Source organism: Homarus americanus, unplaced genomic scaffold (genome assembly GCF_018991925.1).
Source record: "Homarus americanus isolate GMGI-L3 unplaced genomic scaffold, GMGI_Hamer_2.0 scaffold17735, whole genome shotgun sequence".
NCBI lineage: Eukaryota > Metazoa > Arthropoda > Malacostraca > Decapoda > Nephropidae > Homarus > Homarus americanus.
Genome location: NW_024724671.1, coordinates 30001 through 47500, shown reverse-complemented (window position 1 = coordinate 47500; position 17500 = coordinate 30001). Strand labels below are relative to the sequence as shown.

Sequence of the window (17500 nt, the reverse complement as noted above, 5' to 3'; positions counted from 1 at the left end):
CCCAATATCCCTTAAATACCCCAGACCCTGAATATACCTTTAAATACCCCCAGAACCCCAATATACCCTTAAATACCCAGACCCCAAAATATACTCTTAAAATAATTCCCCAGACCCCTGAATATACCTAAAATACCCCAGACCCCAGAATATACCTTAAAATACCCCAGAACCCCAGAATATACCTAAAACCCCAGACCCCAGAATATAACCTAATACCCCTATAACCCCAGAATATACCTCTAAAATCCCCAGACTCCAAATATACCTTAAAACCCAAGACCCCTAGAATATAACCTTAAATACCCCAGACCCCCAGAATATACTTAAAAACCCCAGACCCCAGAATATTTCCTTAAAATACCCCCAGACCCCCCAGAATATACCTTAAATACCCAGACCCCTAGAATATACCCAAAATTCAGACCCCTATGTTAAAACACCTCAGACCCCAGAATATACCTGTAATACCCACAGACCCCTAGAATATACCTTAAACCCCCAGACCCCCAGAATATCTTTAAAATACCCCAGACCCCCAGAATATACCTAAATACCCCCAGACCCCAGAATATACCTTAAAATACCCCCAGACCCCCAGAATATACCTTAAAATACCCCAGACCCCAGAATATACCCTAAAATACCCCAAACCCTCGAGAATATACCTCTAAAATTCCAGACCCCATATACCTTAAAATACCCCCAGACCCCCCAGAATATATCTTAAAATACCCCCAGAACCCCAGAATATACCTTAAAATACCCACAGACCCCTAGAATATACCCTTAAATACCCCCAGACCCCCAGAATATACCTTAAAATACACCCAGACCCTGAATATACCTTAAAATAACCCCAGACCCCAGAATATACCTTAAAATACCCCAGACCCCAGAATATACCCCCAAAATACCCCCAGACCCCAGAATATACCCCGAAATGCCCAGACCCCCAATATACCTTAAAACACCCAGACCCCAGAATATACCCTTAACACTCCCAGACTCTGAATATACCTTAAAAACACCCCAGAACCCCAGAATATACCCTAAATAACCCCAGACCCCAGAATATACCTTAAAATACCCCTGGACCCTGAATATACTTAATATCACCTCAAACCCCCAGAATATACCTTAAATACTCCCCAGACCCCCAGAATCTATCTTAAAATAATTCCCTAGACCCCCAGAATATACCTTAAAATACCCCCAGAACCCCAGAATATACCTTAAAATACCCACAGACCCCAGAATATACCCTAAATAATTCCCAGACCCCCCAGAATATACCTTAAAATACACCCCAGACCCCTGAATATACCTTAAAATACCCCAGACCCCCAGAATATACCTAAAATACCCCAGAACCCCCAGAATATACCCAAAATAATCCCCAGACCTAGAATACAATACGCGCCCAGACCTCAATATACCTAAAATACTCCCCCACCCCCCAGAATATACCTTAAATACCCCACCCTGAATATACCTAAATACCCCAGAACCCCAGAATATACCCTTAAATACCCCAGACCCCAGAATATACCTTCTTAAAATACCCCGAACCCCTGAATATAACCTAAAATACCCCAGACCCCAGAATATACCTTAAATACCTCTAGAACCCTGAATATACCTTAAAAACTCCAGACCCCTAGAATATAACCCAAACACCCCAGACCACCAGAATATAACTTAAAATACAACCAGACCCAGAATATACCTTAAAATACCCCAAGACCCCAGAATATAACCTTAAATACCCAGACCCCAGAATTTACCTTAAAAACCCCAGACCCCAGAATATTCCTAAAATACCCCCCAGACCCCTGAATAATTTTAAAATACCCCAGACCCCCAGAATATACCTTAAAATACCCCAGACCCCTCAGAATATACCTTAAAATACCCTAGACCCCTGTATATTTTAAAATACCAACAGACCCTAGAATATACCTAAATACCCCCAGACCCCCAGAATACCTTAAAATACCCCAGACCCCTGAATATACCTTAAAATAACTCTAGACCCCAGAATATAATCTTAAAATACCCCAGACCCCAGAATATACCTTAAAATAACTCCAGAACCCCAGAATATACCTAAATACCCAGACCCCCAGAATATACCTTAAAATACCAACAGACCGCAGAATATACCTTAAATACCAACAGACCCCCAGAATATACTTTAAATACCCCCAGACCCCCAGAATACCTTAAAATACCCCCAGACCCCAGAATATACCTTAAAATACCCCAGACCCCAGAATATACCTTAAAATACCCCCAGACCCCCAGAATATACCTTAAAATACCCTGAGACCCCCAGAATATACCTTAAAATACCCCCAAACCCCCAGAATATACCTTTTAAAATACCCCCAGACCCCAGAATATACCTAAATACCTCCAGACCCCCTAGAATATAACTTTAAAATACCCATCAGAAAACTTAAAATTCCAGACTTAAAATTCCATCCCAGACCCCAGAATATACCTTAAAATACCCCCCAGACCCCTAGAATATACCTTAAAAATACCCCCAGACCCCCAGAATATACCTTAAAATACCCCAGACCCCCAGAATATACCTTAAAATACCCCAGACCCCCAGAATATACCTAAAATACCCCAGACCCTCAGAATATACCTTAAATACCCCCACCTAGAATATACCCTTAAATACCCCTAGACCCCCAGAATATACCTTAAAATAACCCCAGACCCCTAGAATATACCTTAAAATACCCCAGACCCCAGAATATACCTTAAAATACCCCAGACCCCAGAATATACCTTAAAATAACTTCCAGACCCCAGAATATACCTAAAATACCCCCAGACCCCCAGAATATACCTTAAAATACCCCCAGACCCCTCAGAATATACCCTTAAATACCCCAGACCCCCAGAATATACCTTTAAAATACCCCCAGACCCCAGAATATACCCAAAATACCCCCAGACCCCAGAATATACCTAAAATACCCACAGACCCTGAATATACTTAAAACACCCCAGACCCCAGAATATACCTTAACACCCCCAGAACCCCAGAATATACCTTAAATACCCACATACCCCAGAATATATTTTAAAATACCCACAGACCCCCAGAATATACCTCCAGATACCCCGGTTCACATACCCAGCAGCAAGAGTGGGTGACCTCACGCCTCTACCAGTTGCCACCTTCAAAGTGAGGTGATGGGTGGTTGGCTCACCTTTAGCGGGTCTCACCTGTCTGTATGTGTGTGAATTATGTAGGTGTCGCTGAAGGTGGCCTCACGCCTCCTGGTGGGGGAGTATGTGTAGTGGGTCTTTGTGGGGGTGGTTGAAGGTGGTGGTAGAGTGGTAGAGATAGTGGTTGATGATGATGGTGGACTGGTGGTGGTGGTTAATGATGATGATGGTGGTGGTGATGGTGGTAGTAGTAGTGGTTGATGATGATGGTGGACTGGTGGTGGTGGTTAATGATGATGATGGTGGTGGTGATGGTGGTAGTTATAGTGGTTGATGATGATGGTGGACTGGTGGTGGTGGTTAATGATAGATGGTGGTGGTGATGGTGGTAGTAGTTATAGTGGTTGATGATGATGGTGGACTGGTGGTGGTGGTTAATGATGATGATGGTGGTGGTGGTTGTATTAGTTGTGACCGATCGTTACTTTACAGGTCACAGGTCATTACCACGTCTGCCACAAACACCTTTATTATTACTCATGTTCTTTATATCGAGGTCTCACATTTCACACCCCCTGACCTCTCTGACACCCTCACCCCCTGACCTTTATTGACCACTTCACCTCCTGACCTCTGACCTGTGAACACCTAGTTTTAACAGCAGCTCAGGAATGATTTCAAATATAGCAGGAGTCAGTGTAGCGCCTTGTTTGACGCCATGGTATACTTTGACGGTGTATGTTTGTGTTTGTGTTTATGTCGTTGTCTGTGTCTATATCTATGTCTGTCTGTGTCTGTGTCTATGTCTGTCTGTGTTTATGTCTGTGTCTGTATGTCTATGCTTGTGTTTGTGTCTGTATGTCTATGTCTCTGTATATGTCTATGTCTGTGTCTTATTTCAGAACTGCTAGAGTACAAGAGAGAGAGAGAGATTTTACATATATTTACACCTGCATTTTTACCTGTACTTACACCTACACTTACACCTACACCTACACTTACACCTACACTTACACCTACATCTACATCTCTGCCTACGCCTACACCTACACCTACACCTACATCTGCATCTCTGCCTACACCTACACCTACACTTAAGAACATAAGAACATAAGAATGGAGGAAACTGCAGCGGGCCTATTGGCCCATACCAAGTCCCGTTTACACCCAACCCCTATTGCAGTTCAGCGTATTCGAGTTAATGATGATATTTGGTAACTTGTTCCACTACTTTGTTTCCAAACCAGTGTTGACCTATTTCACGCCTAAATCTAAATTTATCTAATTTAAACCATTGTTACGAGTTCGCTCCTGGTTGATAGTTTGAGTACCTTGTAATGTCCCTTTGTTTAGCCCTGCCTCCACTTGTACACCTCTATCAGGTCGCCCTCGCTCTACGTCTCTCGAGGAGTGCAAATTAAGATGCTTTAACCTGTCTCTATACTCAAGGTTCCTAATGCCCTGGATTAGTCTTGTCATTCTCTGAATTCTTCCAAGGATTCTATATCCATTCTGTAATACGGTGACCAGAACTGAACTGCGTAATCCAGGTGTGGTCTCACAAGAGCAAGATACAGTTTTAGGATGACTCGCTAGTCTTGTAACTTGCACCTACACTTACACTTACACCCACACTTACACTAGACCCACACCCTACACTTACACCCACACCCACACCCCACCCCACCCCACCCACACCCCACCCACACCCCACCCCACACTACCCACACCCCACACCCTCTACCACACCCCACACCCACACCTACACTTACACCCACACCTACACCCCACACTCCCCACACCCACACGCACACCCACACCCACACGCACACCCACACCTACACCCACATCCACACACTTCACACCCACACCCCCACCCACACCACACCCACACCCCACCCACACTTACACCCACACCCCACACACACCCCACACCCCCCACCTACACCTCACACCCACGCTTACACCCACACCCCACACCTCACACCCACACTCACACCCACACCCACACCCACACCCACCTCCACACACCCACACCCACACCCACACCCACACTTACACCCACACTTACACCCACCCTCCACCCTCCAATCCCCACCCACACCCCACACCCACACCCACACCCCCACACCCACACCCCCACACCCCACACCCACACCCACACTTCACACCTACACCTCTACCTACACCTACACCTACACCTACACCTACACCTACACTTACACCTACACCTCTACCTACACTTACACCTATACCTGCACCTCTACCTACACCTACACCTACACCTACACTTACACCTACACCTCTACCTACACTTACACCTATACCTGCACCTCTACCTACACCTACACCTACACAAAGACAAATATCTCACTGATGTAACACCACTCAATATCTGCTCCACAAACACCTAATCTTTTCATCTTTTCGCCCATTGTCTCTATGATACTCCCAGCCACGCTTACATGACCCGGGATTATTATTTCACTGTCCGTTCGAGGGTAAATAGTTTGTAGTATGAACTAACTCTCTGTAAAAATAAATCTAATAGTGTTTTCGATATATTTTTTTATTTATTTATTATTATTATTATTATTATTATTATTATTATTATTATTATTATTTTTTTTTTTTTTTTTTTTTGTGGGGGGGAGAGTGTTTGTGTGTGTGTTTTGAAAGTGTTACTTTTTGGTAAGGCTGAAGATGGCTCTCTCTCTCCATGGTGCCCCACAAGCAAGGGCAAGTAGTAATTTTTTAAACAAGAATCAGTAAGACTCAAGACTCACGCACCGCAAGAGGCTTAACACCCTTCACTACGAGGCCACCCGCTTGAGTACGAGACCAATCTCTTGAGTACGAGGCCAGTCCTTTGAGTACAGGAAGTTGGCCTATTTATTACATTAATTTAACTCCCTGGATTACAATAATTTAACCCCTTGAGTACAATGTCTTAACCCTTTGACTATGATGACTTAACCCTTTGGATATAATGGTTTAACCCTTTGACGCTCAGCAAATTTTCTGTCGATAAAGAGAAGAAGAGAATGAGGAATAGACAGAGAAATAAAGAAAATAAGGAATAAAACAGTAGACGAAGAGAAACAGAGTAAACCGAAATATAGAGAGAGAATAAGGAATAAACCGAAATATAGAGAGAGAATAAGGAATAAACCACGAAGAGAAGAGAAAAGGCAATAAACCAGATGATAAACCTAATCACTACTAATTACTAAAACACCAACTTGACTCAGAACAGATTGAGTTGTTAAAGGTAATTACAGTTAATCACAACATTACCAGATGAGGGAACAGGTGAAGGTTGTTATAATAACTTTTAAGGTCAAAGATTGTTTATAACTCACCTAATAACTCCATAACTAACTTTATAAACAAGGTATGGTTGTGGTTGTAGTTATTTTTTTATATTATATTTCCCTCTTAAAAATAAATATCACTATAACACACAGGCCAAGAAAAAAAATATCTTAACGGGTTTGGGTTTGGTAATGTGACGCAATGGTAGAAAGATTTTGACGACCCAACAGAGATAATAAGAGTGGCAGTGTTCATTTTGTAATTCTTCGACCCTCTAAGGTGAAGAAATTTTTAGTTATTATTATTTTTTTTTTTTTGAAGTATGTTACATCCATCAGTCAGGTCAGTAAGGAAATGAATGCCCTATAGATAGTTAGGGACCTTATGATAGATAGACATTCGGCATTATCATTACAGGCTAAACTGTATGTAATTTAAAATCAGTCCATTTATAAACTGTTTTGACTGTCATCCTAGACCCTTTAGACTGTTTTGACTGTTACCCTACCCCCTCAGACCCCACTAACAGTCTCTTCCTGTCATCTTACAGTCTGTGGCGACGTACTACGGAGAGAGCGAGAGCCTGGAGTTCACTGGTAACATCTCGTGGCCAGGAGGAAGACCGCCCAGGGACCAGCCCGTGTGTGGCTTCGACATGTCTCTGTGTCCCGAGACTCACGGTGAGTACTGGGGGTGGGGGGGGGGGTTAGGTTAGGTTAGGTTAGGGGCGATGGTTATATATCAAAGGTACTCAAACTATCCAACCAGGAGCGAACTCGTAGCAATGGTTTTAAATTAGACAAATTTATATTTAGGCGCAAAATAGGTAAACATTGGTTTGGAAACAGAGTAGTGGATGAGTGGAACAAGTTACCAAACATCATAATTAACTCGAATACGCTGGATAGCTTCAAACACAGGTTGGATGGATATATGAGCGATAGGGGTTGGGTGTAAACGGGACTGCCCAGTATGGACCAATAGGCCCGCTGCTGTTCCCTCCATTCTTGTGTTCTTATGTTAGGTTAGGTTAGGTTAGGTTAGGTTAGGTTAGGTAGATATTATAATTGGGCCTTAATAGTAATAGCACCTCATAGGATCCATTGATCACCTCTGAACTTAAGAATCCTGAAGACTCAGGGCTGTGTACTCTCTCTCTCTCTCTCTCTCTCTCTCTCTCTCTCTCTCTCTACCCCACTCTTCTCGCTCCCCTGCTCTACCTTGCATCCTTCCACTCACCACTTTCCTCTACCTCTGCCACTTTCCCTTGCCCTCTCACCACTCACACCACTCTCACCACACTCACCAATACCCGCTTGTTATCTCTCTCAGGCCCCTGGAGCATCGTGGCCGGCCTGCTGGCGCTGCTGGTGGTGGTGATGGCCGTGGGTAGTGTCTTCATCTACAGGTGAGTGTTGACGTGTACAGGTAAGGACAGGTGAGATCGTCTTCATCTACAGGTGAGTGTTGACGTGTACAGGTGAGGACAGGTGAGATCGTCTTCATCTACAGGTGAGTGTTGACGTGTACAGGTGAGGACAGGTGAGATCGTCTTCATCTACAGGTGAGTGTTGACGTGTACAGGTAAGGACAGGTAATAGACATAAATTCTAGTATAAAGTAGGTAATTATTCTCGCCTTCAATCTAACAAAGATAACTATAAGAACTGTCTGTTATGTTAATTAGGTTGTGAAGAAACGTATCCCTCACACGGTAAACAAAACACCTATCAGCCAAGTCAGGTATGGAGGTGTAATGAGCTAATTAAACACAGGTAAAATCAAGTATTTCATTTGTTTATGTCTCTTGTTCTTGTACCTGTGTCCGTCCGTGTGTACATTAGGAGGACAAGAGGGAAGAGGAGGAGAGGGAAGAGGAGGAGAGGGAGGAGGAGGAGAGGGAAGAGGAGGAAGGAGAGAAGGAAGAGGAAGAGTACTGTAGATATGTCAGGTGTGTTTGATAGTGTTTTGACCTCTGAACCTATCCCAGCCATCTATACAAGGTCACGGAGGTCAGGACGTGCTTGGATGATATATAGATTAATAAACGTGTTGAGTGTGTGTGTGTGTGTGTGTGTGCCATGTCATTAATGCTGCCTCGTCATGGTAGCTGCAAAAAAAAACTGAAACATTAATTTACTCTTTATGTAAAAAAAAAAATTAATAATGAATAAAACACAAGTGAAAAAAAATAAAACGAGCAGGTGATTAAAACTCAAATGAAAGATAACATAGTACTCATGGGAGATAACATAGTACTCATGGGAGATAACACAGTACTCATGAGAGATAACATTAACAACTAACACGTAACGAAATTAAAAAAAAAAAAATCGAGGAAATAAAAAAATAAACCGGACTTTAGAGGATCATTCTGTTTACATTTTCCAATTAAAAAACAAAACATCAAACGCTTCTCATTTAAGTAATATAAAAAAAACCCACTGGATTCTGTAGTTACATAAATCCACATAAATCCGTAGATGACAGCCCGGCGTGAGTCATCAGTCAGGTGGGCTCGTGTGCCGACCATTACACAATTTTCTATTCGCTGTTATTAATCGCGTATTCATGGCCGGAAATTAGTTGGGCAGCTATTAACGTAAAAGACTTGGTAATTACAGTCATCAGAGAGTAATTACCTACATCATGATGAGATAATTTTTTTTTTGTCCGGTTTAAATGACTCTGTTGAAGCCTTGGGTTTAATGTTGAAGCTTCGGGTTTAATGTTGAAGCCTTGGGTTTAATGTTGAAGCTTCGGGTTTAATGTTGAAGCCTTGGGTTTAATGTTGAAGCCTCGGTCTCATAATAAAGCACACACACACGTTGTACCCTTTACAGATTATTGCTTGCGTTTAATCGGCCCTGCTTATGCCTTTCCTTACCTGACTGTTGCATGTCTTCGCGCGTGAACGATGTTTATATTTCACTTACGACATAACACAATTCATAATAAACTCTCTATGTCTCTTATTGTCAAATGTTCCGTTGTAGAAGCTGAACTAAAGGGTCCTGACGAGAGCTTAAGAGTCTATGAGTTTATGTCCCGTGACCGATGAGTAAGCTCTTAATTTAAGCTGCATTTCAAAGGCAAAAATTACAGGTAACTCGTATATTTATATTGTATTTTTTATTTTCCAATACAACGTTATAAGTACGGATTATATTTCACCATCATTTATTATATCTCTGATCTGTATATAACCTGTATTGTATAATTTTAGCGATCATATATAAATTATTTTTCTCAATTATATGCTATTTACTGTTATATTACAAGATTTATGTTGTTTTCTGATGATAGGTATTATAAAACAGTCTTTATTTAACATGGTAACGAGTAATAACTAACAATATGTGCCGGGTATCGTGGAGGGATTATTGTAACTTATTTTTTTAGTTTCCCTTAAAAGTATTATAGTGTTCGTTTTCTCTTGACCGTGTAGGACTTAATAGAGAAAATGGAGGCGTCAGTATTAGCGGTAACAATATAAAAACGTTACAAAAAAGTCTACTGTATCTATTCGTTTCTCTTAATAATTTATTTTATTTTATTTTTGATATTTATTTAATTTTATTACTGTGAGATTGAATGAACTGTAGGAATACGGCACTAAATCATCTATGAAACACAACACGATTAAAAATTATCTAAACTAACTAGCCAAAATAAAATTCAGATATAATTTAGGGTTTAAGTTAGGTTTAAGTTAATTTAGTACAAGTTATTTTTCATAATTGATTTAGCGTCATAGTCTCTTTAGTTCCATACTGTCAACAGCTATCAATGCCTTACTCAAGTGCGTCTTTTTAATTACTCCAGTAGACTTTATTAACCTCAAATTCTTACTTCCGTTAATGGAAATCAACTCTAGAGAATGTAAGGAATATTTGGGGAAGATATTTCCTTTGTTTAAACTGTCACCAAATGGTTTTTACGCAATAATAGTGAAATTAGCCTCTTAATACAGTGATTCGTTATGTATATGATTTAGCATAGTGTAATAAGTAAAATAATGCAACTGAAGTTAATTTATAATGTTTATTCATAATTTCTTGATCAGTTTTAACTTATTTCAACAGTGTCAAGATTGTGTTCATGAGCCTTGAGTACAATGATACTTCCAAGTACGATGACTTAACTCTTATTATAATGTCTTAACCCCATAAATACGATGACTTATTCCCTTTAAGTACGATGACATTATACCCAAGGGGTTAATAATGATGATGTGGTGTTACATCATGTTGTCCTCCACCTCAGGCACTACAAGCTGGAGGCTGACCTGGCCTCCATGACGTGGAGGATCTCCTGGGAGGACGTGGAGATCACAGAGAAGACCAAGAGAGGAAAGTGTGGCTCCAAGATCTCCATCGGCAAGATGAGTGTCAATGTAAGTCTCCATTTTGTGTTGATGACGTCACTTATTGCGATGACGCCAATAGCTATTACTGATAACGTCACTTGTTTTCGTGATGATGCCATTGACTAATTGCTGATGACGTCAAGCTTTGGTACTGGTGATGTCACAGTCCATTTTAAGGAGTGAATAATATGAGAGAAGAAACAATAATCTCAGCTAATAATTTAATGAATAATTTTGCATTCCAGACCTACACCTCAGTGGACTCCCTGGTAGACAATCGGCAGGTGTTTATTCGAACCGCCACTGCAAGTGGACCCACCCACACTCTCCCACCCCTACCCCACCCACCCCACCCCACCCCACACACACCCACCTACCCTCCCCTGCCTACCCTACCCTACCCTATGATGCCCAGAAAAAGCCCTTAACTCTCAACCAAACCCCTTAACTCTCAACCAAACCCCTTAACTCTCAACCAAACCCCTTAACTCTCAACCAAACCCCTTAACTCTCAACCAAACCCCTTAACTCTCAACCAAACCCCTTAACTCTCAACCAAACCCCTTAACTTTAAACCTATGCCTTAAGTTATAGATCTTCCTATAACCCTTTGAGTTTTATGCTTATTATAATCAGTTAAAGAGTCAGTTCTTTTACGTAGAGTTTAATATTAGTTCACGTTTTTATTGTATTACAGATTGGTAGTGATTTATGACGAGGTTTTGTATTTTTTTTTGTAATTTTGTAGTTTTTTATGATAATTTTGTAGTTTTTATGATAATTTTGTAGTTTTTTATGATAATTTTGTAGGATAATTTTGTATTTTTTTTTGTAATTTTGTAGTTTTTATGATAATTTTGTAGTTTTTTATGATAAATTTGTAGTTTTTTATGATAATTTTGTAGTTTTTTATGATAATTTTGTAGTTTTTATTATAATTTCGTAGTTTTTATGATTATTTTGTATTTTTTTTGATAATTTTGTATTTTTTATAATTTTGTAATGTTTTATGATAAGTTTTTAGTTTTTAATAATGTATTTTTATGATAATTTTGTAGTTTTAAGATTTGTTTATGTTTGTTTATGATAATTTTGTAGTTTTTATGATAATTTTGTAGTTTTTATGATTATATTGTAGCTGTGATTTTTTATGACAATTTTGTTGAGTCTTGGTGCTATTTTTTTAAGGAGAATTTGAACGATATATAAAGGCAGTTTTAAAGAATTTTCGTCTGCTTATGTACTTGAGACCCGTCGTGTGTGTGTGTGTGTGTGTGTGTGTGTGTGTGTGTGTGTGTGTTATGTTGGGCGCCACGAATAGTTGCATCTCTTGGGTCTTTATAAATGGGTCCCAGTGGCCTGAAGGACCATGAGAGACAGGGACCACCAAGCACACTGAGACCTTGGTACACAATATATATGGCCGGCACTGCACTCGACTGCCTTCACTTCCCCAACTTAAAAGTCAGGTCCTTGTAATCAAGTTTGGCGCCGCGGAGACGAACCAACAAACCCTTAGAACAGGAGTTGACTGGTGTCTCCTCTCAGCCACTGTTGATAGTTGATGTTAAATTTTGGTGTTACTTGACTTTTAGATTTTTTCCACCATGATCGATATTTATTTTTTATTTTTTCAAAGTTCAAAAGCAAAAGCGAAACGAATTGCTAGTAATTAGTATTTATAGCTGGGGCAGGGGCTGCGTGTGTACAGCAAGATGGACCCAGAGAGAAATTCTTGGAGTGTGTGTGTGTGTGTGTGTGTGTGTGTATATCAAGCAGTGGATTACAACGTGAAAGGTGTTTATATTGTTTGTTTACAGGAACTAACATGTTAATAAAATCCACAACAATATATTAAAAACCAAATAAAATAACTGGTAAATATTTAACCCAGATTATGGGTCTCTGAAGAAAAAAAAAATTACCTGAACATTTTCTTAACTTCTCTGACTGAGGGAGTAAATTTTACCAACATATCTTTCAGGTAAATAATATAAATATATCTAGATTATGTATAACACAACTAGCAAGTCATTGTATACTATTCAACCAAACCCTTGAGGTGAATAAGATCGTCTGACGTTAATAAGATCGTCTGGCGTTAATAAGATCGTCTGGCGTTAATAAGATCGTCTGGCGTTAACCGGAGATGTAAGTGGAGGTAGAGTAACTAGAAGAGAAAGAACCACACAACTACACCCCAGCCCAGACTGTTACACTGTGATATAACAAGGTAGAGGAAATGGCACTCAACTGGGGGTGTGTTGGTGGAGGACCGTGCGGGTAGACACGTATTCAGTTAACCCTGTGAGTTGTCCCTGACGTAGACACTGCCTCAACCTGACGTCACAATATGCACGTGTGGTTTGTTGACATCTTTTGTTATTGGGGCGTTATGGGGGACGTTATGGGGGACGTTATTGGGACGTTATGTGGCCGTTAAGGGACCATAGTTCTCTTCACCTCTGACAGCCATTATGCATACCAGTGTGGAGGCCATTCACCTGTTGTACCTTTAATTCACAATACAATTAAGGATTTTACCTGATATACATTGAAGATATAAAACAGTGAACGTGTCTTGGCTAGTGTGTGTGTGTGTGTGTGTGTGTGTGTGTGTGTGTGTGTGTGTGTGTGTGTGTGTGTGTGTGTCACTGATTCACTCCCGGTTAAAGGAATCACGTTATTATCTGTGACTGCAAGAACCTTCATTCTCACTCACTCACTGGGGGCGCTAAGAAACACCAAGCTCACCTGAACCTCACACACCTGAACCTCACACACCTGAACCTCACACACCTGAACCTCACACACCTGAACCTCACACACCTGAACCTCACACACCTGAACCTCACACACCTGAACCTCACACACCTATAACATCTGGCCACCTTGATATATATATATACACTTGACTCCACATACATATAATCGTGTCAGAATACTGTATATTATAGCATTATTTTGCCTCCATAGTATTATATATTGTTATAGCTGCCGTGTATAGATAGATAGATAGATAGATAGATAGATAGACTCAGTAGAGGCCATCCTCCTTCCTCCGTTCCTCCCCCCCCATTGTTTGGCAGGGAGGGAAGGCGGAGTCTGAGGTGTTATGACGTCACGGCGTGTATGACATCACGGGGTGTTATGACGTCACGAGGTTCCCCGGATGGATTGTTGACACCTTGCTTCCTCTGTCATTGTCTCTCTTCCTCAATGTGGGTAGACAATACAGGTAAACAATGTGGGTAGACAATATAGGTACATAAACAATTAACTGCATTTATTTTCTTATATATATTGTTTGTTGATTAAATTATAGGTATCTATAGATAGAGTTTGTTTGTTTTCGAGGTAGATAGAGTTTGTTTGTGTTTGAGATAGATAGAGTTTGTGTGTGTTTGAGATAGATAGAGTTTGTGTGTGTTTGAGATAGATAGAGTTTGTTTGTTTTTGAGATAGATAGAGTTTGTTTGTTTTTGAGATAGATAGAGTTTGTTTGTGTTTGAGATAGAGTTTGTTTGTGTTTGAGATAGATAGAGTTTGTGTGTGTTTGAGATAGATAGAGTTTGTTTGTTTTTGAGATAGATAGAGTTTGTGTGTGTTTGAGATAGATAGAGTTTGTTTGTTTTTGAGATAGATAGAGTTTGTGTGTGTTTTGGGTAAGTCTTATGCGTCGTGTGGTGGGAGTCTCCAGCTGTGGTCTCAAAACTCATGATTACTTATTGTCATTATAACATTAATGACCTTAACAATAAAGACAATTCAGAGGTGTGGTGTGGTGTGGTGTGTGGTGTGGTGTGGTGTGGTGTGGGTGTGGTGTGGTGTGGTTGTGGTGTGGTGTGGTGTGGTGTGGTGGTGTGGTGTGGTGTCAGGTGTGGTGTGGTGTGGTGTGGTGTGGTGTGGTGTGGTGTGGTGTGGTGTGGTGTAGTGTGGTGTAGTGTGGTGTGGTGTGGTGTGGTGTGGTGTGGTGTGGTGTGGTGTGGTGTAGTGTGGTGTGGTGTGGTGTGGTGTGGTGTAGTGTAGTGTAGTGTGGTGTGGTGTGGTGTGGTGTGGTGTAGTGTAGTGTAGTGTAGTGTGGTGTGGATGTTAAACTCACAGCCTGTCCTGACCTTGATCCACCTCATGTACTAGATTAATGCCGGATATTACCCTAAAGTGTCCAGAGAATTGTGTTCGTAATTGTAAGTTTCCAAGGACGGCATTTTTTGGGGGGGTGAATCGACTTTTTGGTTCTGGTGTCGGTGTCATTGATGTTTCTCGACCAATTCCTTAGATATTGGTTTTTATTATTGTTATTATTGTTTGTGTTTGGGTCAAGACCAGAAATTTCCCACCATTGGTTTGTTGTTGTTGTTGTGTGTGTGTGTGTGTGTGTGTGTGTGTGTGTGTGTGTGTGTCACGTAGTGTCTTTGGAAGCCACGGGGTCTGACAGATGACCCAGCAGGGGATGCAGCCTTCACTTCCTCCTCCCACCGCCACACACACACACACACACACACACACACATAGTCTTCTTCCTCTAGTGTGTGTTCGCCTCAGGACTAAACAAGGCACTAAAGAGATAACACTTGACATTTCTACACATCTTCTACACCTGACCACTGACCCACTGCCTCTGTAAACCGTGACAGGATGACGAATAGCAATGTGAAGGTTAGGTTAGGTTTGGTTAGGTTAGGTTAGGTTAGGTTACGTTAGGTTTGGTTAGGTTACGTTAGGTTAGGTTAGGTTAGGTTAGGTTAGGTTTGGTTAGGTTACGTTAGGTTGTATTAGCTTTCCTCAATCACATTTCCAATCACAACAAACCAAAATAACCCCCCCACAATGTCTCTTCACCTCATCAGTAATATACTTCAAGAATTTAAACTACCAGTCTGATATATATATCCTTCAAGTCAGACATATATTTCACGTACGGATTATTATACTCCCAAAAAATATATTCATCTCTTTTATCAATTTTGTTTATTTCCAGATCAGAGGCCTATGTGAAGAGAGGGTACACCACACAGTTTGTTTACGTATTACAGCTGTTTGTTTAATATTTGTTTATGTCTGAACAGCTGATTATGCCTCACTCACGCTTTAACATTATAATGGAACTTGTCTCATTGGATGCTTCGCTGCTTCAGGATATTATTAACTCTTTGTGCTTCATTCGTGATTTCAGATACTTGTTTCAGTAATATGTTGTCGTGTTGTTGCTTCGAACATTGCTTCAAAATCTATTATGTCTCTAACCTTAACCTAATCAAACATAACCTTAACCTAACCTAACCAAACCAAACCTAACCTAACCTTAACCTAACCTAACCTTAACCTAACCTAACCTAACCTAACCAAACCTAACCTTAACCTAACCAAACCAAACCTAATCTAAACCAAACCTAACCTTAACGTAACCTAACCAAACCTAACCCTAACCTAACCTAACCTAACCTAACCAAACCTAACCTAACCTCAACCTAACCTAACCTAACCAAAACAAACCTAATCTAACCTAATCTAAACCAAGTATTTGAGTAATTTTGAGGTTTTTTTTTTAATAGTCGGTACTGGTTTAATATCTGTAGATTAAAAGGAAAAACTAACTGTTCTCTTGGATTCTAGTTTGAAGTTTTATTTTCCCTGACACAGTTGAGTTGAGTCAGGTGTTGGAGAGACTTATGAGATATAATTTATTCATTTATTCATCATTGTATTGTTGATTTATTTTAACATTGTCTTTTGTTATATTTTATTTTGTTTTGTAATTAGTTTGAAGTCTTTTGTGGTATTAATTAGTTGAAGATAATTATGTATTAAAGGGGTTTAATTTTGTTACTTGGTTTAATATTCTTCGTTATTTGATTGTGTTTGTTGTTGGTTTAGTTTATTTTGTCTTTGTTTTATATTAAGTAGAATAAGTTAGAATTTAAACCATTTTTAGGATCACCAGAAGATTTTAGGCCTCCCAGCTGATCTCAACTGATGATTAACCACAACCTAACCTAACCCAACCCAGCCCAGCCTAGCCCAACCCAACCCAACCCAACCCAACCCAGCCCAGCTGGCCAGCCCAGCCAAAGCCAAACCAACTAACCAACCCAACCCAGCCAGCCCAGCCAGCCAACAACCAACCACAACACCAACAACCCAACAGCAGCCAGCAACCCAACCCAGCCCAACCCAACAGCCCAGCCCAGCCCAGCCCAACCCAGCAACCTTAACCACAACTGAGCATCATAAGAGTATTTCAATCAACAGGTGAACTAAGCTGGTGTTGGGGGATTAATCTTCGTGTGCTTGTTTTTGTTATTACTTGTACATCTTTATCTGTTAATTCTTCTTATCTTTTTTAATTACTCATTTTATTTCATCTCTTAGTGGTTTATAATGTGGAGTGGTTTAGGATTTAAATCTTAAAACTGAAGGGATTAATTTTAAGTGTATTATAGAACGCGTTTTAGGATTTATGGTCACTTAAACCTAAACAGCGAAAGGGATTAACTTGATGTAAATCCATGTGTCTTAGGATTTATTTTGTAATTAAACCTTAAAACGGATTAACTTTACATTAATCCACTCGTATTAGGATTTATTGTCCGATTAACTAGTAACTTAGGGATTACTTGTACG

At 40.3% G+C, this 17500-nt stretch overlaps 1 protein-coding gene across 1 annotated transcript in view; it reads left to right on the top strand.

Annotated features, from left to right (window-relative positions):
* The window catches only part of LOC121864461 (receptor-type guanylate cyclase gcy-28-like), a 30286-nt gene that overhangs the window by 8191 nt on the left and 4595 nt on the right, over positions 1–17500 (top strand). The window contains exons 2-5 of the mRNA XM_042363481.1: positions 7058–7187; positions 7840–7915; positions 10774–10903; positions 11122–11181. Coding sequence (XP_042219415.1) covers positions 7058–7187; positions 7840–7915; positions 10774–10903; positions 11122–11181 — 396 coding nt within the window. The remainder of the gene's footprint in view (positions 1–7057; positions 7188–7839; positions 7916–10773; positions 10904–11121; positions 11182–17500) is intronic.